The sequence below is a fragment of the Mirounga leonina genome, unplaced genomic scaffold (genome assembly GCF_011800145.1).
Source record: "Mirounga leonina isolate KUSES-001 unplaced genomic scaffold, KU_Mleo_1.0 Mir_165, whole genome shotgun sequence".
Classification (NCBI taxonomy): Eukaryota; Metazoa; Chordata; class Mammalia; order Carnivora; family Phocidae; genus Mirounga; species Mirounga leonina.
In genome coordinates, this window is record NW_023270415.1 from 53,609,653 (window position 1) to 53,634,694 (window position 25,042).

The following is a 25,042-nucleotide window of genomic DNA, read 5'->3' on the forward strand; positions in this document are numbered from 1 at the left end:
TGATACTTATGGGGCGCCTGGGTGGCTCAGTTGGTTAAGCATCTGCCTTCGGCTCAGGTCATGATCTCAAGGTCCTGGGATGGAGCCCCCCCTCCCAATAAATAAATAAAACCTTTTAAAATTTTTAAGAATTTTTTTAAAAAAAGAATGATACTTAGACCACTGTTAGGGGGAGGTAAGTTTTGGTGAGGGCACAGTTCCCACTGAATCACTGCGTTTACTCTTTCTCTCTGTCACTCTTCTAATTTTTTGGCTATGGGCTTAAGGACTGCTGCCATACTGGGGCAATGGCTTGTTGTTTGGCCTAGAGAAGTGAAACCAACTTCTAGGCATAGTCTCTAAGAGTCTAGCTGCAATTCTATTGCAATTGTATTTCTCCAAACAACAAAACATCACCTGGGTGTGTGTCTGAGCCAGTCATGACTTAGACCTGCCTAGAGGTTTATATGTCTGGAAATATATTAAAAATGTCTTATGCTTTGCCTCTCTGGTGTGAGAACCAGGAAAGACTTCTAGAGCCGAGGTAGCCAGTCTGATGGCTAAAGCACAAATGGAAAATGAAATTTATATAAGCAACTAATTTTACTTCATCTAGAGAATGGGCATGCAACACTGGCTAATATCTGGCACTACCATTCTGGGTTAAATTCAGATTGGTCTTATAATGATTTATATTATTTTTCTTTTACTAGAAAGTTTATGCTAATGACTTAGTTACCACTTCTGAGCACAGGAATAATTTTAAATATAACAGATGTGTTTTTGCATTTTTTTAAATAATCAACATCCTCAAGCTTCAAAATATTCAAATTCAAAACCCTATATTTTAGTGTTCAGCCAAATCAGAAGAAGAAAAAATTTAGCAAGAGAATGGATAAGCACCTTTGAGAATTAAATGTAAGCTTTAATATGTGATTAGTGCTTAAGTTCTTTTTCACAAGATATGTACCTAATTGATCCTACTGTGTGTAGGACCTACTAATGTCCAAAGAATAATTCCCCATACCATGTAAAAGAAATCATTTGTACATTGGTTGTTAGAAATATTTTGCTATAGAAGTGAAGTAGAAGCTGATGGCCATTATAGATGAATTAATCTCAGTTCTTTAGAAGGACAGATGTAGCTGGTTGTAATTTCTTAATGCATCTTACATAGCTTTTCTTCTAAATAAAAAATACATCTAGAATAAAAACACTCACTGGCTGTTGGTTTGGGAAATAAGCCTTTCTTGCCAAGCAAATAAACTGCACTGTTAATTTTAAGAAATGTGGGTTGTTTGTTTGTTTTCATATAAAATGCTAATGCAGACTCTCAGTAGGCTCACAACCAGAATTAACTCTGTCCATCAAGAGCATCTTCCTCTACCAAGGACAGTTCCAGGGTATTTTCATTAGGGCAGGTCTTCACCCTGAAGTTGAAAGAACCATAGAGTTTTGCAGACTCTTTGGAAGAGGCAAACCTGTTGCGACGATATAGCTCCCCTTTCCACATAGACATCATTAGCAAACAGGACAAAACGACCCCCCCAAGTGTGAGCAGGCAGAGTCCTGCAATCACACAGCGGTCCAGGTGAGCCCCCAACCTTGCACTCTCCCTCTCCAAGCGTTCCATCTCCCGGGCCGCCACGGTGTTGGGATCCACAGTCACTTCTCGTGGGACAATGTAGGAGATGATCACCAGCAAGATGCCAGTGACCAAGAACAAGATGGCACTGATGAACCCATAGTCTACTGACTTCCCTGAAGATGTGGCTTCCGAACTTACATCATCTTCATCTTCAGATATCAAGGATATGGCAGCCTCATGAGACCACTCATTTGGATTTCCCCAGCCAAGGTCTCCCAGATGATTGCTCCCTTTTGTTAGAGGGGAGCACTGGTTCCTTTGCTCTAAGTTGACATTCTCATCCACACAGGTAAAAGAAGTTTCTAATTCCTGGCTGCAGCAGTTGCAGACTTTCCGTCCTGCCAGTATTTGGTTGTTCCCTGAGTTGAGAGGCCCTGGTGGCAAGGAGTCTGTCTGAATGACAGTGTCTTGCAGAGAGAAGGAGGGGGATGCTGGAGAAGGGCTAAGTTTGGACCCTTCCATCTCAGCTGCTCTTGGCATCGACATACAGTGTCTCTGGCAGCAGAGAGCAGCTTTGGTGGCTGCCGCATCTGCCTGGTCACCAGGAAGCCCTCCTGAATGCCAGTCCACAGCATCACACAGGACTGCCTGGCTGCTCCTCTTCTCAAGGTAGTGGAGCTCCATCGGAGCTAGTCAGACATCCCCCATCAGCTTCTGAAAATTCTGCCAAAAACCACACAGGTAAGAACCCAACGGGACCTAAGGCTGCACCACCAGGAGTATCGCTCCTGGGGTCCCCATCTCCTGTTCAGCCACAGTTGTTACACTTCCAGCCCCAGTTCCTCCTAAAAGGGGTACAAGAAATGAGAGGAGACCTAGTGGCAGGAAAGTGTGAAATGGGCAAATCCTCTGACTTAGCAGAGGGACTGACACTGAGGAACTTAGGTCAGGGCAGAAAAGGAGCACAGAGGAAGTAGCAGTGTCTCTGAAGGAAGCATTGCCGTCATCAAGCCAAATTTATCCAAGGACTCGCACATTTCTGTGACAGGATCCCTCAAATAAGAAGGCAAGTTTCCTGTAGAGAGACACAAATGAGAAAGACAGGGACCTTTTTTAGCAGAGCTGAGATTTTCTGGAAAACCTGGGGAAGCACACACCTCTCAACTATTCAGTTAAATTATGTTTACACTATCTTTAGTTGAGAACAGATTCTAATACAAATTAGCTTTAGAGCATTACCAGGGATGAACAAATATGTCACCATCAGCTGGGCTCGACTGGCACTAGAGCTCAGCCTTTTGACTGAGTAGCTCGGAAGTAGGTAAAAGATGGCTGGCCACCTACATCAAATGACCTTAGTCACACAGCCCTGTATGTACAAGACCCCATGCCTGTTCATTGTACTTTCATTCTCAGCCCTTGCAGCTACATGATGCCGGCTTGTTCTAGACCCAGAAGGATGTAGACAACGTGCCTTACTGTGTGATCCCTGCCAAATACCATGGGCCAGCCCACTCCACTCCGCCCTCCCCCAAACACACCTGTTCTAGGTGCAGATCTGCTGCTCTTGCTCATTGTGTCTGAATGGGTCTGAGTCCCTCTCCTTCTGTCCACTTGGCTAACAAACATGCATGGGAAATTGACCATCCAGGAGAACTGACAGGGGGTGCCTGGATGGCTCAGTCGTTAAGCGTCTGCCTTCGGCTCAGGTCATGATCCCAGGGTCCTGGGATCGAGCCCCGCATCAGGCTCCCTGCTTGGCGGGAAGCCTGCTTCTCCCTCTCCCACTCCCCCGCTTGTGTTCCCTCTCTCGCCATCTCTCTCTCTGTCGATTAAATAAATAAAATCTTTAAAAAAAATAAAAGAAGTAAACTGACAGTAAAAGACAAATTATAAACTCACAGAGTCACAGTTCTGTTGAGGTAAATAGGTAAGAAGCTATTAACATAGTTCCAAAATTACCTTTGGAACTTTGCATCCAGACATGCCCTTACCCCCATGGCAGCATGGGACCTTTCTGTGATAGAACTTTGGGTTGAACAGAAAACTGTCTGCCCGCCTTTCTCTGCCTGTTGCCATCCTACCAAGGAATAACAACTCACTTTTCACTATCACCAAATACAGCAGTTTCAAGCAAGGGCCCTTTTTATTTTGCTTCCAAATTCCCAGCAATAGTTGATTTAACCCATGGTTCGGGGGCTTATTATGCTCAAAATCCACAGCTCCAGCAGCTGGTAACCCACACAGACCCACGAGTAAGGCTTACCTAAGGTCTACCTAGCAACTCACTTAAAATATGGGAGAGGGAATCCACACATTTTCTGCTCTACATTAAAGTTTGTTTTGTTACTTCTCTCCTGTTACCAAAGTTTCTCTGTAGCTAAAACAGAAAAACAAAGCAAGTGCAAAAAACATACAATTGAACCAGAACTTTCCTTTAGCAAGTGGACACAGATCCCTACAGCCGGATCCCTCCATGAAGGAAGTGGTGATACGGATTTGATCAATTCCTGAAATGAAAAATCGTCTCGCAGTTCCCTCAGACATGAGGTGCTCTGATTAACTTTTGGCACGATTAACTCATCACATTGGACTACTCTGGATAAAATCGGCAGGGTTCCTTATGGGACTTCCAATTTATAACAAAGAGGGAAAGAAATCTCCACTTAATTCCCTTCGCCTGCTTCTCTCTCTCTTTAAAGACAGACTCCGCTCGATCCATCGGAGATATACTCGGTACACAGTCGATTCCCTTCGCAGCTCCATAATCCGGGGCTTCCATCCTCAGTAGAGAATGGATAATCCCATGGGACCAGCTAAAGGCTCTTTCCTTCCGTCTCCTGCCTCTCGTCTCTCTGGTTAAGAGGGAGGTTAATGAAATCGCACCTCAAAGCGAGGGGACAGCACTATACCTCCTCCGTCTGCCATTGACTAAGAGCCTTAATATCTGCATTGGAACTAACTAATACGGGTGAGGCTGGTCTGGGGGAGGCGACCTCGGGATCCGTCCAGGGCGCGCTGTGCGGGGGGGCGCGCAGCAAGCGCCGGGCAGCGGTGCCCCCTGCGAGATCAATTCATCCATTGCGGGTGAACCTCAAGGAGTCGGGCTGCGTTCGTCAAATACCCCGAGGCAGGGCAAGCACCTGGGGCAGGGAGTGGGGACGCACTCCGCCGCTCCGCCAGGCTCCTGGAGTCTCTCCCTCGCCCCAGCGCCTCCTCCCGGTCCCGCTCACTGGCACTCACCCCTGCCTTGACCACCACGTGCGGCTCGAGCACCGCGCTTGTTCCTGCGCCGCTCCTCGGGAAAGTCCCCCGATTACCAGCCGTGGCACTTGTAGCCTCAGCGCGCCGCTGGGCTCCACGGGGTGGGCAGCGCCTGCTGTGCCGGTTGGGAGGGGCCGGGTGGGGCGTGGCCCTCCTTCTTGCTGAGCATCCCGGGAGATGTAGTCCAGGGGCGGTCTCCCTGCCTCCCCCACCTTGTTTTTCTCTCACTCCTCCACGCTTTGCTCTTCCTGAAGACGTTGTGCTATATGTCCATACTCCTGATTGGCACTTTAGAGGAAATGGCTGGATCCTAAACTCAGGGTTGGGTCCACCAGCCTTAGGTATGGCCACAGGATTATGGGGGAAGGAGTGTATATTTAGTTCCAACACTGTGCCAGGCAATATGCATATTTTGTCTTATTTAATAGAACAGATCTTCGAAGTAGATTTTATTAATCTTCATCCTACAGATAAGGAAAGAGGCTCAGAGGAATTAAGTGTTTCGTCCAAGGTTACAAAGACAATAAGTGGTAGCTAATAAAGTTTATTCAGGAATATGCTCCCAAAGTCATTGCCTTGCCGACAAAATCAGGAGAAATATGACTGTTGAGGGATTGTCCTGTTTGTCTATGCATCCCCTGTGCCTAGCCAAGTGTCTAGTATCTGTTGAATTATGAATAGTAATGACCCAAAATAACAACAGTTAACATAAATAACACTTATTACTGCCAGGTTGTCTTCTAATTACTTTAGATACATTAACTCATTTAATGTTCACAATTAATCTTTAAATCCTATAAAAATTCTCATTTTTATAGGTGAGGAAACTGAGTTACAAAGAAGCTGAGTAATTTGTTCAAAGTTGTACACCTAGTCCTCAGCAGAGGTGGGTCATGAACTCCACAATATTCTAAGCATTATGTAAATTGAGTGAATGGAAGAAAGACCAGAAAGCAAGAAAATAAAGGGTTGGGAATAAAGGAAGGCTGTAAGTGAAGCTACTGAGTTATGACTCCCAGGATAGAACAAAGTAACTTCTTTGGGTCACTGACCTTTCTAACCATAGTGGATTGCAGCAGCCAACAGCCAAAGGGAATGTGTGGTTTGTGGATCATCTCCAAGTTTTCAGCATCGCCTTTGGGACTATTGTAGGGTTATTGATTGTTTTCATCTAAGGGAAGCAAAAGAAGGGCTGTAATATTTATAACTTTTTGCTACTTGTGAGTAGCTCACATAAATTCTGTGGTTGCTGGCTTTCAAGTGATAAATCTCCTATAATGACGACTTCGTTGGTTTTCCTTTATATTGATAGAATCCATAGTATCGTAGTTCCAGGGACTTCACAATCCAACCCCTTTAAGATCTTTTTTCCCATGACTCCCTTTTAACCAGTTAGGCCCATTTGTTGATAAGCATGCCATGTGTATTGTGCTTTCTTCTCCTTTGCTTATTACTCTGTTCTCCAGTGAGAATATCCTTCCTTCCATCCCCTATTCCTTCCACCCTTCGAGGACTGTCTCATCAATCCATACCTGCAGGGGTGCATTCTGTTTTTAGTACTTTATGTCTAAAAGGGAACACAAGGACACCATAGGTATCTAGAGGAGAGAAACTGAGAAGTTGAAGAAACTTAAACCCACGTTGGACAGGAAGACACTGAAGGAACTTGGGATATTTAGTCAGAGGAGACTTAGAGGAAACAAAAATCAGCTTTAAATAATTTGAGGTTTATAAAAAAGAAGAGGAATTATATATCATGTTTAAAAGTGGTAAAAGCAGAACCAATGACAATAATAGCATTTATTATTCCTAATGCATTCTCATCTTTAATTCTTACATCAATTCTATAAGGGAGCATGTATTATTGTACCCATTTTGCAATGTAGAAATTGAAGATCAAAAAAGTGGAGTTTCTATCCCAAGTTATAAGAACTAATAACTGACAGAGCCAAGATTCTAACTTGGGCTGTCTGATTCCAGAACCTGGATCTTTTCACCACCACGCTATACTGAGCAATGCTTCACAGCAGAGCATACATAGGAGGTGACAATATTTATTGCACTGGGATAAACATAAGAGGTTTCTCATGACCCTAGTTCTGGTGCTGTGGCTACTTCAGGCCCTGCAGGACAGCTAGAAGGGTCAAGGGAATAAATAAGCCAGTACATCATAATACAATGGAGCACCTGAGGATGATGGACACAGGGACTGGGAAGCTTTGGATAGCACTATCTCACTTAATAAGGAGATGGATTTGGGGCTGATTATAAGGAATAACATTCTAAGAACTTGAAATAGGATATCTCATGAATGTGAATTTGGTATTACTGAGAGGATAAAGAAAGAGCCATTTATTAGTGATGTCGTGGAAAGGGTTCATCCAGTTGGATTAGAGGACTTCTACAGTTTCCCTGCTGAGGTGATTCTAAGTTACATCTCTTCCATGAATCCCTTTTCCTCAAAACCAGACCCCCAAAGATTCTGCCTCCTATGAACTCTGCTAAGACTTGTCAGCCCTGGTATTTTTATACTCATCAGCCACTGCCTTGTGACATTTCTTGTATGTCTAGATAACTACTGCATATTATTCAACTCCTCACTTTGGTGCCTAAACCTGTAGCAGCAATTGTAAGCTCCTTCAGGTCAGTATTCATATATTAAATGTCTTATTACCTTCTGCAGAAAGTGAAATATTTCTATTGGATAGAGTGAGGGAAAATGAACTGATTCTGGAGAGATTATCTGTCCACACGATTGTCTCTCATGTCCTATTTCTATATATAGTATATTTGACTGTCTACATATTAGTGACCATTAAAAAATATCAACTCTGTGCCACACACTACAAAATCTCACTCAAAATTCTGCATAAAAAGAATAAATGTAGACTGAGCTCCTGTAAAGAAAAGCTCTGCAAAAACTATCAGTTGCTGGAATAACTTCATCTCTCTCTCCCCTAAGTCCATGTCTAAAACTTTCCTCAAATCTGACCCAAGAACCTTTTTCAAGAGCCTTTCCTGTTCAGCATCACCAATTTCTTATTACCCTTCTAATTGGCATTCTAGTAGCATAATACATTTCCCTTTATATAGCCATTTTACATATATAGAATTATTTAATTTATATTTTATACTGCTTTCTATGTGGTATCTCTTCCCAGGTAAAACTTAAGCTCCTTGAGAACCAATATATTCTTCCTATAATTTTGAAGCAACACATGAGCATGAAACAGCAAAATATGTAGGCAACAGTGGTTCCTCGATATGTGCTTATAAAACAATTGACACTGTGATATTAAAGTCTAAGTAACGATTCTGATCCTGCATAGTTTTTAAAATGTCACCTTTTTTTTGTTTGCTTATACTCTGTGAGGTATGGGAGGAGCAATCATGATTACACTAAGTTGATCAGTGAAAAAATAGATTCTGAGAAGTAATTTTACCAACTGAATCAAGTGAAGAGACTTGGAACAATCAGTCTTTTATAATGATGACTGCGGAGAGGATGCCTTCCAGTTTTTTCTCTTCAGCAATAACAATAAGAACTGAGTGTAAGTAAATATCCTTCGTGGGTTCAGAGTTATTAGAAGAGGGTAAGCTGTAAGGAGGTAAGAAAGACGTTTTTAAAATTGGCTATGTAGAGACTCAGTCATTTAGTGACAATAATACAAGGAATATGATTTACTTTATGCTCCAAAGCTGGGATTTCTGAATGATGGCAGAGAAGAGTAAAAATGACCAAAATTTAGAGTAATGATTTCATTTACCAACAAAATTCTAGGAACAAAAAAAGTAATATTAAATTTGAAAGTTTCCTTTAAATAAGAATGCTTACAGTGGCCAGGCAGGCATGTTTTTTAAATTAATAAAGCACCGGATACAGACAGTTGGGGTCAGGGAAGACTGCAGCCAGATTGAGAGCAAGTGCTTCTTCCTAAAGGAGCAGTATCCCCTAACTGCTTTACCTGATTTTTGTCTTGAGTGAATTCCGGTATCAATAAAAGTCAGATATTCCAATTTGTATTCAAAAATTCAAAATATTTTAAATTTTAAATTTAAATTTAAAACAAATTTAAACCTGCATGGGTCAAAGAAAACATAACTACAGGAAACATTCGTTTCCAGTAATAGGAAGCTAGGTGATTTAGATCCATCCTCAGCAGTCTAGAAAAGCTAGACAAAATGTATAAAAATCATGTGCTTAAAGACATGCAAATTTAACAAGACAGAGAAAAATTACTGGGCCAGAATCTAGAGAAGGAGAGAGGCTCAGAGAGGCAAGTCAGGAGCTTGGAGCTTCCTTTTACTTGGAGACGTTAGATAATTATAGAGGGAAGAGTTGAGAGGCTAAGGAACTAAGGAGAGGGGGGAGTTAGGGTCCTGGGCCTACCAAAGAAAAGAATTGTAGTGAATCTGTTCCATTCCTTAAACTCTGGGTTGGAATCCTGAAAGGTTGCATGCTGGCTAGCAGTATGAGCCAGAAGTTAGATAGACCCTCATAGGGAGCACACATCAGTTTGTTAAGATGTCAATCCCTAAAATTTAACCAAAATGATTTCAAAGTGTTAGGACACCAGTTACTTGGCAGAGGCAGCATTCTCTGAAACAAAAACAAAACAAAACAAACAAAAAAACTAAGCATTAGCTCAGACCAATTCTACAAATAATTATGCAAATATACTGATTCAATAAAAAATAACCATGAAAAAAGGTCACATACTGTATAATTTTATATGTATATATATAAAACATTTTCAAAATGACAAAATTATAGAGATGGAAAACAGATTACTGGTTGCTATGGGTTAAGGATTGTGGGGGGTGAGGGCATGGGTGTGACTATAACTATAAGGGGTAGCATGAAGATCTTCATGGTGATGGAATAGTTCTGTATCTTGATCATGGTTCTGGTTACATGAACCTATGCATGTGGTAAACTGATAATTTTTTGGTTTGATATTCCATATAGTTACATAAAATGTAACCATTTGGAGGAAACTGAAGAGCACACAGATCTTTCTGTAGTATCTTTGCAACTTTCCAAAAATCTATAATTTTAAGATAAAAAGCACAAGAAGCAAAAAACCAAGCACATCAGAAGATTAGATCATATGCATGACAGCAAACAGAAACTAAAGCAATAGAAATGACCAATGGGAAGCCTCAGATATTGGAGAATTATAAATAGCTATGCTTACTGTGCTCAATGAAATAAGACAAAATTTAGAATTTTGCCAGGGATCTGGAAATGAAAAATAAAAAACAACATAATCAAAATTAAGAACTCAAAAGATAAGAGATTAGACACAGTGAAGAGAAATGAGTGAATTGGAGACAGATCAAAATAAAACATCTCAAAGCACAAAGAGACAAAAGGATGAAAAATACGAAAGTGAAGGTAAAAGACATAGAAGCTTAACAGTCAGGTTTCAAGCAGAAATTCTTGTATCCAAGGAGTAAAGTTTTCTCTCTCTCCTTGTGGGAGGAGAGGAAAAGGAAGCTTTCTCTTGCTCCTGTAGATAAGCAGACAAAATCAATTTTTCTGATTCTCCCCTGTGATACAGACTTTGAAGTTCATATACATAGGACATTTGATTTTGCTGTCATTATATTGTCCCAGGAGTAAAAATTGCAGTGTTGGGAACCACATGGTCATTACTTTCTTTTTAAGTGAAAAATGATAATCTGTCTCTAATCCAAATACCATGTGCACATTCAGGATAAAATTAATAAATATGATTTTTTTTAAAAAACAATAGTAAGGGTGGAGAAAAGAAGCTAGCCACTAAAAAATTCTAATTGTAACTGCATTATTCCATTGATATTAAGTTAGTAATGAGGCAAAACTATACCAGAATATTTTGGGATATTGGCAAAACAATGAAGAAAAGCAAGAATGTGGTTATGATAAATGTCAAGATAGAGGCTATCTTTGCAAGGGATGGAGGAAATAGTGATTTGGAGAAGGCAAAAGAAGAGGCTTGTGAGGCATAGCACTCTTCTATTCTTGACCCAGATGTGTTTACATTGGTATTCTCCTTGAACTAAATTATTGGAGGTGACTCTTTATTTCATGCACTGTTCTGTGTGTAGCAGATCATAATAAAAAGATAAACGTGCCTTTGGAGAGAATTCAGGTTTCAAGTGCCTGCAATTCTTTGCATTAAGAATTTATATCAATCTAAGGATTTGTTCTATCTTAAGAAGAGCTTGAAGATGGTTTCTTCTAGCTTAGTTTCACCTGGCATATTGTTATGCATGGAGGGTGGGCGAGTATGCAATCCTACAGTACCCGTGGCACTATACTACCATGATCTTTTCCGTGGGGGAGGGGGAGGGGCAGATGGGGAGGGAGAGAGAGCCTTAGGCAGACTCTATGCTTAACAGAGAGCTCGGCGCAGGGCTGGATCTCATGACCCTGAGATCATGACCTGAGCCAAAATCAAGAGTCCACTGCTTAACTGACAGAGCCACCCAGGCGCCCACTACAATGATCTTTTTTGTTGTTTATTCAAGAAATGTGTCAAATTCCTTTCACTCTCTCCTCGTCCTTTATCATATTCCTTTCTAGAGACATGATCCAGTTTATTAGCCTATCACTCCGCTGAAATTCTTTGCTTAAGTCGTTAATAACATTCAGTAATTCAGCCACTCACTCAAGTATTAATTGAATGTCAAAAGTTCTATGCTAAGTGCCAGATGTAGAGTAGTGAACTGAATGGATACATCCCTCCTTTCAAGGAGTTTACAATATGGTGGGGGATATGTCAATTTAACAGACAAGTATAATGCCATTTCATCAGTGTTCTGATAGAGGAATACATAATACAATGGGGATATACCTAACTCAGAATTGGCAGGTCAGAGTGGATCCCTGGATGATACAATATCTAGGTAAGACACGTACAAAAAGAAATTAACCCTTTGAAAAATGAGGTAGCATGTTGAAGAGTGGGTGACAATTGAGAAGTAAATTACTGCAACTGAAGAAAATTAAATATGTATACAATATAAAATGTGAGGGGAAGAATGTCAAGTAATGATATTGGAAGTGTCAGAAGAGGAAAAATCACCTTTGGACTGGCAAGTAAGAATAAGGTGTGTGGACTTAATTCTAAAAACAGCAAAATGCCAATGGTGGCTTTTAATTAGGAGAATAATAAGATCATATGTGAATTTTAAAAAGTTCCTTTTGGGGAATAGATTGAAGAGGAGTTAGCCTAGTGTAATCAAATAGTTTATAATAATCATCCAAGCAAGAGATAATGACAGTGAGATATAAATATAAAGACATAGATAAGTTACAAGAAAAAGATATATCGGGCGCCTGGGTGGCTCAGATGGTTAAGCGTCTGCCTTCGGCTCAGGTCATGATCCCAGGGTCCTGGGATCGAGTCCCGCATCGGGCTCCCTGCTCCTTGGGAGCCTGCTTCTCCCTCTGACCCTCTCCCCTCTCATGCTGTTTCTCTCTTGCTCGCTCTCTAAAAAATAAATAAAATCTTTAAAAAAAAAGAAAAAGAAAAAGATATATCATGCAATCATTGATCAGAAGGAGGCTGAAGCAGCTATGGTAAAGTGGGCTCCAGAACAATGAATGTGACCAGAGATAAGAGAAATAATGATAAAAGGTCCAATTCATCAAGAAGACACAACAACCACAAATGTGGATGTACTCCCTACATCCCTGTGGGGCCACAGTTCCAGTTGTGCGGAATGGAATGTGTGTGGAAATGATGTTAACCTCTGGGAGGATGTAGTTAAGAATCTGCTGTTTCTGTCCATTTTACCCTTCCTGCTACCTGCGATCTCTGTAATGCTAAAATGACCTTGGGGCGCCTGGGTGGCTCAGTCGGTTAAGCGACTGCCTTCGGCTCAGGTCGTGGTCCTGGAGTCCCGGGATCGAGTCCCGCATCGGGCTCCCTGCTCGGCGGGGAGTCTGCTTCTCCCTCTGACCCTCCCCCCCTCATGTGCTCTCTCTCTCAAATAAATAAATAAAATCTTAAAAAAAAAAAATGACCTTGAAGCCACAATGTGAAAGCAGCCTGGACTGCTGAATCACAGCTTAGAGGAGAGCCACTTGATCCATATCAGACTCAGACGTGAGCACAACACAAACTTCTGTCGTGGCAGTGAGGTTTTGAGCTCATTTGGCACAAGTTAGCCTTCTCTCCTTAATTGCCGTGGGCCAGAAAGGAGCTCAGAAAGTGGAGAGAAAGGGTCTGGTTATCTACCTATGTAGACAGTGGTTTAAGCAATTATTGTGTTTTGCTTTCCTTTACTATCAAGGAGAATAAAAGTTTTATTTTAGATTTTTCATATAATCCTTATTATTATTGCTAATCTTTTGAGTGATATTACTTCAGTCCTTAAACTGAGTTACCTTTCTACTTGAGTTTCCTTCCCTCATTTTCACTTTTTTTCCTATAAAATAAACATGCTTGAAAAGCATGATAACACTCTATAACTGTATTTCATACTTTTGAATATATGTCAGAGGAATAACCAAGTTGGGTTCCTATAAATATATAAACATGGATCTAGAGTATTACTTGCTTCAGTGTGTTTTATATATATTAGTTTTTATATATTAATTTAAATATAATAAATATATGTTGTATGTAATATCAATATTGATATTAGCATAATTAAATATCCCTGGAAGAAAGGAGATTCTACTTTTTAAAAATTCAACAGTTTTCATTATTTTAGTACTTCTGAGACCCTTTAACTGGCTAATGTATGATTTGACTCTAAGGGTAAGACATGTTTTCAGTTTTCCTAACTTTATAGGATTGAGTCTTATTTTTCACAAAGCACCTTTTAGGACTATTGTTTTATAAAATAAACTTTGAGATACACTGCTTTTATAATTTTTATAGTCCTATCAATTAAGACAATTTCCTATTTTGATTCACATTTTTCAAGGCCCTTTATGGTTCAACTCTGTTATGCTACTGTTGGAGACCCTACTTTAATAAGTGTGTTAGGTGGTGTTGTGCTTCATTATTTTTTTCTTATGTTGTTAAACTTTATGGTATATGGTTTGATTTTTTGGTATTTTATTATTATTATTGTTAGTATCAGTATCAATTTTCTGACTCTGTTTGGTTCTTCTTCTATATATCTCCTTAGCCCAGTCTCTCATCATCTCTTGCTTGGACTACTGCAATTATCTGATGCATAGTACCTGAAAGGAACATAATAGTACTGCTAATTTGACTATCATGAGGAAGAATTAATAAAATGTATGCAAAGTACTTAGTGTTTGACACTTAAATGACCCCATAAATGTTAAAATGTTATTATTTTTAACTATTAATTTGCTTTTCAGCTGTTTCCATTATGTTGTTGAGTCCATCTCTTAATTTTTAAATTTCAACAATTATGTTTTTCACTTCTTAGACATTTGTTTTCTTTTTTGTAACTATTTGTGCTATTTCTTATTTTATAAATGTAATGTCCTACCTTAACTCTTCAGGGATGTTAATTATATGTGTTTTCACATTTATAACCAATATCAATTTTGATTGCTCTTTTAACTATTTTTTAGGTATAAGGTCTTCAATTTTGTCTGTCTTTCATGGGATGTCTTTCCTTGGATATTTGGTCATTTGTGTTGTGTTTACCTTCACGGTAGAGATTTTATGCTGGATTTGCTGCTCTCTTTTGGTAGGTTCCTTGTAGTGGCTTCATACTTCTTCAGTCACGTCTTACCTGCTTTTCATATTTTAGAAATTTCTCCTGATTTCTGCCCCACTGACAGTCCTACACATTTTTTAGGGACGCTTATTTGCGAGAAAGTTCTTCATGACTTGGCCTTTGCTAACTCTTCTTCCTCACCTCCCAGCATACATTCCAGCTTCATAAACTATCTGCAATTCACTGAATATTTCCAGCTGTACTCATAGCATTCCTTTTTCAAAGCTGCCTTTTCTACTTAGACTTGCTGCTTCTCAATTTCATTCCCTCAACTTGTCAATAGAGATCAACTCCTCTAGAGCATGGTTTTCTCTGTAAAATTCTTTAACAATGCTTCCCCACCCTGGGTAGAATTGACCACTATTTTCTTTGTATCTCATTCTAACTCAGCTCTTAAACACCCACCAGAGCACCAGTAATATATATCTTTATTTGTCTATATGTGTGACAAGGAAGAACATTAGTCATAACTTAACCCCATGGTCTCCAACTTTTGCTTCCTTTCTAACGAGGGCAAATGTCAAGGAATGTCTTTCAATTTGCTGAGCTGGGTGATATATGAAAGTGCAATCTGGGAAGCTGAGAAAGATTAAATAGTGCTATATAAGGAAAGAGGTGGGAGAGGCAAATCCCAGAGTGAGAAGGAGGCTGAAATCAAACACTGAGAGGCTGGAAGAGAGGGACTTTTGAGGAGGAGGGATAAAAAAAAAAAAAATCACACACAGTGAAAGGAGATTAGGGAAGATTTTTTGTGAGTAGGATAGGAAGAGGAAAAAGAAAAAGGTCGGGTAAAAAGTTTTCTGTGCAAGTGGATTTTCAGGTCCTCAAATTCTTGAGCCCAACATAATTCAAGAGTTAGGTGCTTTGTTTGTTTTGGTTTGATTTGGGTTTTCTTTCTTTTTTTTTTTTTTTGTAGTTTAAAAAGCTAAAACTTTGCATATGCAATATATTTTGTAACCCCCGTGGGATCTGGGGCAACACCCTATGGTCAAACACATTAATATATTTTCAGCAAGCTTTGCGCAGTGGCAGTATCATAGCCAATAAGGTTTATCCGAGGCGCGATTATTGCTAATATATTTTTAGCAAAAAGTATAGATATTCACACTAGTTTGGATAAAGAAAGAATGTAAATAGCCTTTTGTAAGTACACATTTGGTTTTGCTGCCACATGAATTGACTACAAATTAGTAAAAAAAATAAAAACAAAAACAAAAAAACCCACCCTTTTTGTTTTGAGTTTATTGGATTTCAGAATCGTGGACTATATAAGCCTTGCCTTCACCTCCCTACCAGATCCTCCTGTTCTTACCTGGGCTTATTCATGTGTCCATGGTCAAATGCTGGGTCACAGATTGGTCTAGGATGACCTGAGCTGTGGTTGGTTTGTCTCTGTTCTGCCTGGTCTCCCATCATTCAGCCAACGAGACCAGGCTAATTCACAGGGTGGCAACAGGGTTCCAAGAGAATGAGTAGAAGAACACAAAGCCTCTTGGAGGCTAAGCTCAACACTGTCATGTGGTCATTTCCAACGCATTTTTTTTTAAAAATCAAATCATCAGCCTAGCTCAGATACAAGGGATAGGAAAACAGACTTTATCTCTTAAAGTGAGGATCTACAGCATCACATTGCTAGAGTTGTAGAACAATTAGGACCATTTTTTGCAATCAAGCTGCCATAACAATAAAATGCTGAGTCTGAACATCAAGTGGGAATGGGTGAGAATTGATGTTACCTAGATCTAGTCACATAGTCACTGGTTGCCTTACCAATTTCAATTTCCCACCATTCTATTTAAAACAGTATTTGGATTTCCCTCTGAGTAGCCATCTTTCTCTTTTGTGTAGAAGCTCTGTGGTTTGGGGAAGTTGACTCTACCCTCTGCTCAAGGGCACAAATCAATAAATTTAATCACATTCCCTCAGTCTACAGTGATTGGCTAGGGAATCAGTCCTAAGCAAACACAGGACTTCCTTAGCCACAACTGGCTCAGAAATAGTCCAATCAAGGTAAAGTGCAGGATTTTGATCAATGATTGAGGATGGAGGGAGTATGTAGTCCCTATTTCTGCTTGGAACCACTGATAAGTTAGCCTGTGGGTAAAGCTGACACACAGGAAGAGGGAAAATGCTAAAGAATCACAAAGAAATAGAATGAAAGTCAAGGTTAAACTTCTAAATTTCCTTTAGCCTTTGATCTTCTTGGTAACTTGAGTCAACAAATCGCCACCTTGGGTTGGGTTTTCTAATACCTATGAAAGCATCCAAATGTGACATATTTTCATAACTTTTTCTATCTCATTAGACTTCTTGAGGTAGGTACCAGGTTTAATTTATCTCCGGTTTGAGCATAGTGCCTATCTAATGAGTGTTCTAAAATAAGTGTGTGGTTAAGAGCCCTATATTATCTAAAGTCTGCGGAAACATAGTTCTCCAGTATGAATAAAGTGGAAGCAATATCTATAAATAAAAGACAAAAGGCAGTAAGCAGAGCCCAACTCATAGGGCTCAGTTCATATTTATAAATGAATGTATAAATCAATTGATAAATGAAAAACTTTAACCTGAAATCTAACATTCTGTATAGTTCCATTTTGCTACAACAATATATATTAAAAGAAAGTTACAAATAAATGCCTTTGGTTAGAAAAAAAGAAACCTAAATACACAAACACACACACACACACACACAAGCCTCCTCTAACCAAAAGAAAGGAAATGTTCCAGAAAGGGTAATCCAGTCATATTTTTATGGATAGTGGGTTTCAGAGTAAGAATAAGAAAAGGAAAAATAAACAGTAGAAGAATCAAAGAACAAGTTCAAAGTGAAATATCATGAACACGGCAGTTCCACAAATAGTATTCTAATTTTGTAAAATATATGAGCACGCTAAGCCTAATTCTTTAAGTCCTTATTAACATTTGATTTCAGTGCTCCTAGGAAAAGGGAATTTGGTTATTTGGCAAGGAGTATTGCGAAAATTAACTAGCATGGATGCTTGACTAAAATGAAAACCAAATAGCAATGCAAAATGTTAGTTCTGTGAGACAGAGCCAGAGATCTTACATGGTAAGAATTCTTTCTTTGATCTTAATGGGAATTAGAACGTAATGTATGTCTCAGCCTGCAAGATAAAACCCATCCTTTATAAAATCAAGACAAAGTAACTTTAAGCAGCAATAGAAATGAAGGGTAAATATTGGGGGAAAAACACTATAATGAACTGTGAAATGTGTAACGACAGAGTCTGTCACTGTGCAGAATCAGTGTCACATTCACATTTGTTAAGCTATGACATCCGTCTATCAAAAATACTTTACAAATAATTAAGTGGATCATTATAGTATTATTCTATCTTCCTCTCACTGTGGGAGCAGACTAACTCATTACCAAATTCTCTTAACTCAACAGAGTCCTCATTTCTATGTTTATGCATCTATTAAAGTCTTATACATTCCTCACAGTCATATCAAATAAGAGTATTGCATAAATTTCTTCAAGATTTATGATTAGGATAATAAAAACAGATGCTATCTTCAAATAATACCAAAGAAAATGAAATTACAAAGTTCAAGTACAGGACTCTTTGCTTATCTATAATTGGTGACTTTTTTTAAATTGTTATGATCTGCACATCACATTTATTGCTTGACACATTAGTGAAGTTTACAGAGCACACACACTCCAGTCAAGTACTATGCTAGATTCTGGGAATTAAAAAATAGAGGTTACATATGATCAATATCTTTACTTTCAAGTTTTTCCCATGTAGTACAGGCTAGCTTGTAGAAGGAACATTCCCTTATTTTTTTCAAAAAAAAAAAAAAAAAAAGCCAGAGAAGCCCCAGTGTTTTAGTCTACAGTTGTTCCTATGCAGTAAAAGTCTTATAGCCCATTTGCCTACTCACAAGATGCCTTAAATATTTCTGGAACTTAACCCAGTTGCTCAACTGAATCACTTCAGGTACCTGGCATTCTCCTAAGTAGAATGGGCTGGTGATCTCTCAAACTAAATTCCTCTCCCTCTGTCTTCTCTCAACAACAGTGAAAATCTAAGTTTTCTTTGGGGAAAGATGGGAAGAAACTACCTTAAAATAATCAGTAACTTAAGCATTCATTTTATTCTCAAGCTAAACCAAAAGGGAAATAATTGGTACATTTAGTCGTAGAAATTATAATGAAGTAAAAGACTCCAAAGTAATTCTCCTTCCATCTAACCGTGAACTAATAGTGAAAGACATTGTTACAGGCTTTTTATCCTCATAAATATTTTAAACTTCATGACCGGATGTGCTTGCTGTTTCTCTTAATTGAGCTATGAGAATCCAATCACTGGAGTGGGTTAGCACTTCTGACAATCTCAAGGGGTTTTCCTGCTATCTCTGCTGCCCCCAAAGAAGCTGACTTCCAGTGGTTTGACAATTTGGAGGAGGGGTACGTTGATTTCAAATTAATGCATATTTTCAGACATTTGTGTAAATGCAGATAATATTTTTTTAATCTTATTTTCAGGAGATAAAATGAGTTATATTTGGAAATGCACGATCCATCCAGAAATGTGTGGGTGTCATAGCCGTGTATCTCGGACCGTAAATCTGTTCTCTCTCACTCTTAAAAAATAAATTGAATATGAATTTTTACTGCTTTCTCTTGAGTAACTTAGACGTTGAGGAGCTTTAGTCTTACTTCAATGCTCTCATAATCCTCTGCACCTATCCCTGAAATCACATTTACTATACTATTTGTCAGTTCAGTTCCCAACTTCCCCACCAAAATGCAAGCCTCCTGTACAGCAGGGAATATGGTTTATTCATTTCAGTATCCTCAGTGCCTAGCAGAGTGTGAAACAAAAAAGTCAAAGCATACTAAGGAAAGAAGGAACAAAATATAGAGGAGGGGAATATGAAGATCATATTTTAGTTATGTGGTAGGAGATGGTTAGAAATGTTTTAGTTAATGTGGTAGGAGATGGTTAGAAATTCTTTATTGTAACATCTACTTGGGAAAATCATGATGTTTGTTAAAGCTTAATATGGTAGATTTGTCCAGGAGAAAAAAAAAAACACTCAGGAATAGAAAATAATTTCAAACATGTAACAGGGTGGAACTAAGTTTAGTAAACTTTTTAAAACCACAGGGTCTCAAAAAGGCTATTTATTATCATGTCTCTAAAATACTACAAAAATGACAATATGAGCTGGAGTTGTAACGATTTGACCTTAACATTTATACTTCTTGTGGCTGGTAAAGACAAATAGTCACAAATTTTTTGACTCAACCAAAAAGTGGGATCTATGACCTCTCTCCTTGAATCTGAATGGAGTTCTGTCTTGTTACTATCCAATAGAATGCAGGAGAAGTGACACTGAGTGACTTTCAAAGCTAGGTCAAAAATGGCTATGCAGCTACCATCTTGTTTACTGTAACACTTGGAGCTCTGAGCCTCCAGGTAATAGATCTGACTACTCTGCAAACAATAAGCAGGAAGCCTATGGAAGTGCTCAGTGGGCATCCCAGTTGACTTAGCAAACCATTTTCATCATCTGCCTTCCCTGTGAGTGAACCATCTGGGACATTCAATCCCATTGAGCATTTATATACCTGTAGCCCAGCCATTATTTGACTGCATCTACATAAAAGACCCCAAGAAATGTCCAGCTGAGCCCTTCCTGAATTTCTGACCACAAGATTGTGAGCAAAATAAAATAGTTGTTTTTATCTGCTTTTTAGAGTAATTTGTTACATAACAGTATTAGCCAGAACACTTCTAATTATGGAACCTCTAATCAAGACCTACTTAAAGCAGTTGGCAGGTCAGGAAAGACTATGTTTAATAACGTTTTTCAGACATGAGCAAAATTAAAAGGATTTTGCTTTAAAATTTTTGAAGGAACTGAATCTAAATAGTTTATATTAGTGAAGGAGAATAGCTAAATAAAGAAGAATATTGGTCACACATACATCATTTAATAAGTTAGAAATAGTTGAGTATTTGTCACAGTTTATTGATTTAGAAAGCAAAGTTAGATAAACTTTTGGTTAGTCCATTAAAGAGCACACCTCATCTTTAAACATTTGTAAGGTTCATCATCACAGTTACAGTTGAGATATATATGATGGACAAGTAAGAAGAAAAACAGGGAAAACTCTCAGAAAAAAAAAAAACAGGTAATATTTTAGACAAAAGTCAGGAAAAAATGCTAATTCATCCATTAAGCAGAGATTATATAAGTAACATAAAACATCCTGACAATGGTCCTTATGTCATAATTCTGGGACAGATGTTCTAAAAGAGATCTCATATGGTCCAAAAGGAAGAAAAATATAATTAATCCTCAAAAGGAGAAACCAATGAATTTTTTTAAAGTCCCACAAAGTCTTTTAAATTGTTTTAAGAATGGCTGAGGCTTTTTCTTTTTATAAATGGCAGTTTAATGTAGAGTTTGTGGTCATCAACAGGTATCGAGAAGACCTCCCCTTGGCAATCTTGGATCTTAAACGTCTTTTGAAGTTTGAGTAGCTCACAATATGGCAGTCTAGAAATGAATGTAGCACGGATCTTTCCTTCTGAGAGGACATTAAATCTGGGAATGAAAGTTCAGGACATTTAGTTTATGTGAATTGGCAGAAAGCTAATGTTCTCTGGGGAAATTTTAGTATATTGGCAATAATTATAATTGTCATAGCTCAGGTTTTATTCATAGCATGTGATAAAAAATGACATTGCAAAGATATTTAAAGCACTCTCAGGCTTTTGACTTGCTTCAGTCTTTCTTACTATCTATTCTCACTATCTCTCTCTTCCTCTTAACTCTTTTCAGTTTCCTTCCCTGATTTTTTGAAAATAAAATTTTATTTTTATCAAAATATTTTATACAAGGAAATATTGACAAAATTTAAATGCAAATAGTGTTGAAAGACATAAATACGACATTCACTTTTCCCCTTGCCCCGCTCCCTAGAGACAACTGCTTTCAACTCAGTGAGCTTGTTATCAAGATATTTATCACCATAATTTAAAAAATAAACATATACTGGGGCACCTGGGTGGCTCAGTCAGTTAAGCATCTGACTCTTGATTTCAGCTCAGGTCATGATCTCAGGGTTGTGAGATTAAGCCCCACGTCAGCCTCCACACTCAGCTTGGGATTCTGTCTCTTCCTCTGCCCCACCCCCCCCTTAAAATAAATAAAAAATAAGCATATACTGCATTTTCTTCTTTATCAACAAAATGTTCTATTATGGTATATGAGCATTTAACTCACAATTCCTCTTCTCCTCCCCTAACCCCTCACATCATCTCAGTATATTTCAGTCTTTAGTTAAAAGAATATGCAGTGCTTTTGCCATTATGACTACATAAATATTGTTCATGCTGAACCAGGTAGAATACTATAATATTTCTGATATCTTAGACAATTGATTTCCCCCATAGTTACTGAAGTCCTCATTTTGTTTGTTTTTCATTTAGTTTTTTTTTGAACACCTAAGTTCTCTATAACTTTCCAATAGCTCTTTAAAATGCCTCTCAGTACAATTTTCTTGACCATCAAACATGTCAGATGAGCTTTAGTTCCAGGCATTTTTCCTGGAAACAGCTTTCAGGCTCTGATCTGAACAGGTTGCTCTCAAGGCCAGATAAACATGTTTTATTTCCTCCTGGAATGATTGTTTACTTTCACCTTGGGAACTGCCTTTGCTTCTACACTTCGTTTCTTCCCCTTCTCCCCCACTTCTCTGGTGTATTATTTTAGTTTAGATCCAGCTGTAAGTAAAACAAATAAACACCCCCCCCCGAAAAACCAACTCCCCAAAAAGTTGCTTAAATATGGAATTTTATTTGCTTTTATGTAAAAAGAATTTAGTAGTAGACAGTCTGGCCTGGTGATGTAGCTTTCCAAGTATCAGGTACTCAGGCTCCTTATTTTGCTCCTTGGCCATACTTCCCGTGTTACCTCCTGGTCAGAGAGAGTTGCTTAGTTTTCAGCCATCATGTTTTCATTCCAACTAGTATCAAGGAGGAAGGGTGATAAAAAGGTACATCTTCTCCCTTAAAAGCACTTTTCTTACATTTTCTTGGCCAAAACATAGTTCCTTGCTATATCAACTTGCAAGGGAGTTTGGGAAATAAATTCTTTTATCTGAGCTGCAATATTTCCATCTAAAATTTGGAATTGTATTATCAAGTACAACGTGTATAATGGATGTTGGGAGGTAACTACTACAATCTGCCATAATCAGCCTCATTGGATGGGAGGGGAGGAATCAGGAATGGGCAGAGGGAGAAGTCACACTATGAGGTAGGCTGGGTGACATCCTCAGCACTGGAAGCTCAAGAGCTAGAGATGTCCCTTTGGGGTCAGAATACCTGAATCTTTATATCCCTGCCTCTATCAATTATTAGATGAGGGTCCCTCTGAGAAGCAGATGATTTTGGGTGAAGCAGCTCTTTTTAACTAAGGCAATCTCTGAAGAGACTAATAGCTCTGTTTAACGGCCCTACCTATCTACTTTTTTTTACCTACCAGGGTAAAAAGTACTCCTCTGAAGAGAAATCTAGAGAGCTCAGTCCCATTGTTACCATCAACCACAAGAGACTAGTTTCTACAAAATATTTTTCAAAGTCTCCTTAGCTAAGGGCAGTATGGATAGGAATGCTTGAGTGCAAGTTGAAAACAGGATCATTGAGTGAATACAAATTAGTACTACTGAGGTCTATCTCAGAGTATCACGAAGCTCTTTGAGTGTGGTAGAAAATGTAAAACAAGATCTTAGTCACTGTTTTGCAAATAAGTATGTTTGAGAATCCATGCTTCCAATACCATTACTTAGAACCTATTTCCTGTTCTGAAAACTGGAGTTTCCTCCCTGGGAATGAGGAGACAAATCTAATTCTAATTTTAGTGTCTCCCCTAACAATGTCCCATCCTAGGCAAATCCTTTCTTAATATGTTGCTCATGCGGTGCCCCTTTGACTCGTTTATACACCTGCATGTACACAGCCATGTACAACAGTTTATATGAAGTGTCTTTGCCATGTGCTCTCATGAAACCTGCCCATATACCCAAGCCCTTCATATAATCTGAAGACATTTCCAGGGGTCATCCTAATGTCATCATCATAGTAGCCTGGACATGTGGCCCTGGTTGCTACAGAAGAGGTAAATAAATAGGCATAAGGATGAAGGACTTTTCTTTCAAAGTTCAAGCCTGCTCTGATGGATGGAGATGGTCTCACTAATGTTTTATGGCTGGAAAGGAAATTAAGGCCCTGAAAGGAAACTCATGAGGGAAGGAAAAGCCTGGACTGGTAACCCAGGTTCAATATCTAGACATAGGTGTTGATAGCAAGGGCTGTGTTCAGTTCCACATTGTAGTGGTTGAACTGTCATTTTGGAACCCAGATCACAGGTACCACTGGGACCTGTTCAGAACTGGGCCAATTAGGGAATTACTGAAGCACAGGACTCTATGGGACCAGTGTTCAACTCCATCATTGTGGTAAAGACAGAAGCAATACAGACAGAAACCTGGGTTCCACTGGCAAACCAATCGGATTTTTCTGTTTTCTATGCCTAAGCAGAAAAGACTCTTTTTTTTTTTAAAGATTTTATTTATTTTTTTGAGAGAGAGAGAGCACGCACACACAAGCATGGGGAGCAGCAGGTAGAGGGAGAAACACGCTCCCCACTGAGCAAGGAGCCCGATGCAGGGCTCGATCCCAGGACTCTGGGATCATGACCTGAGCCCAAGGCAGACACTCAACCAACTGAGCCACCCAGGCACCCAGAACAGACTCTTTTGTACGGATTAAAGCACAAGAGTTCTTAAATAATTTAGGAATGGAAGTGGCCTCAAGAAGATTCTTAGCTTCCTGCTTATTTGACTATATGGAGACTGGATTAATTCATTTAAAAATAAAATAAATGTGACTGTTATAGACTGAATGTTTGTGGCCACCCCCACCACCACCCCCCCACCACCCCCGCCAACATGTATATGTTGTAGCTTTAACTCCTGGTGTGACTGTATTAGGAGCATTTTAAAGGTAATTAAGGTTAAATGAGGTCATAAGTGTTGGGCCCTGATCTGATAGGATTAGTGTTCTTAAAAGACACCAAAGGGGGCGCCTGGGTGGCTCAGTTGGTTAAGCGACTGCTTTCGGCTCAGGTCATGATCCTGGAGTCCCTGGATCGAGTCCCTGGATCGAGTCCCGCATCGGGCTCCCTGCTCGGCAGGGAGCCTGCTTCTCCCCCTGACCGTCCCCCCTCTCATGTGCTCTCTCTCTCTCATTCTCTCTGTCTCAAATAAATAAATAAAATCTTTAAAAAAAAAGACACCAAAGGGTCTCTATTCCCACCCCAGTCTCTCCCTCTCTCTCTCTCTCTATCTCTGTATGTGTGTCTCTCTCTCTCCACCACGTGAGAACATAGCAAGAATGTGGCTGTCTGCAAGTCAGGAAGGGAGCTGTCAGGAAGGGAACTCTCATCAGGAAGCAGATTGGCCAGAAT

The 25,042-nt window shown here is 39.2% G+C and overlaps 1 protein-coding gene and 1 non-coding gene across 2 annotated transcripts; one reads left to right on the top strand and one right to left on the bottom strand.

Annotated features, from left to right (window-relative positions):
• Window positions 1-1,333: 1,333 nt before the first annotated feature.
• TMEM74 (transmembrane protein 74) lies at window positions 1,334-2,275 on the bottom strand. The gene has a single exon (XM_035011756.1). It carries the CDS (start codon window positions 2,249-2,251, stop codon window positions 1,334-1,336), a length of 918 nt encoding a protein of 305 aa, XP_034867647.1. The 5' UTR covers window positions 2,252-2,275.
• A 13,269-nt stretch (window positions 2,276-15,544) lies between these two features.
• LOC118015520 lies at window positions 15,545-15,690 on the top strand. The gene has a single exon (XR_004680664.1). It is a non-coding gene; the product is annotated as a U4 spliceosomal RNA (small nuclear RNA).
• Window positions 15,691-25,042: the final 9,352 nt, after the last annotated feature.

Excerpts from the sequence above, each read along its gene's own strand:
- TMEM74 (XM_035011756.1), bottom strand. The coding sequence starts at position 2,251 with ATGGAGCTCCACTACCTTGAGAAGAGGAGCAGCCAGGCAGTCCTGTGT.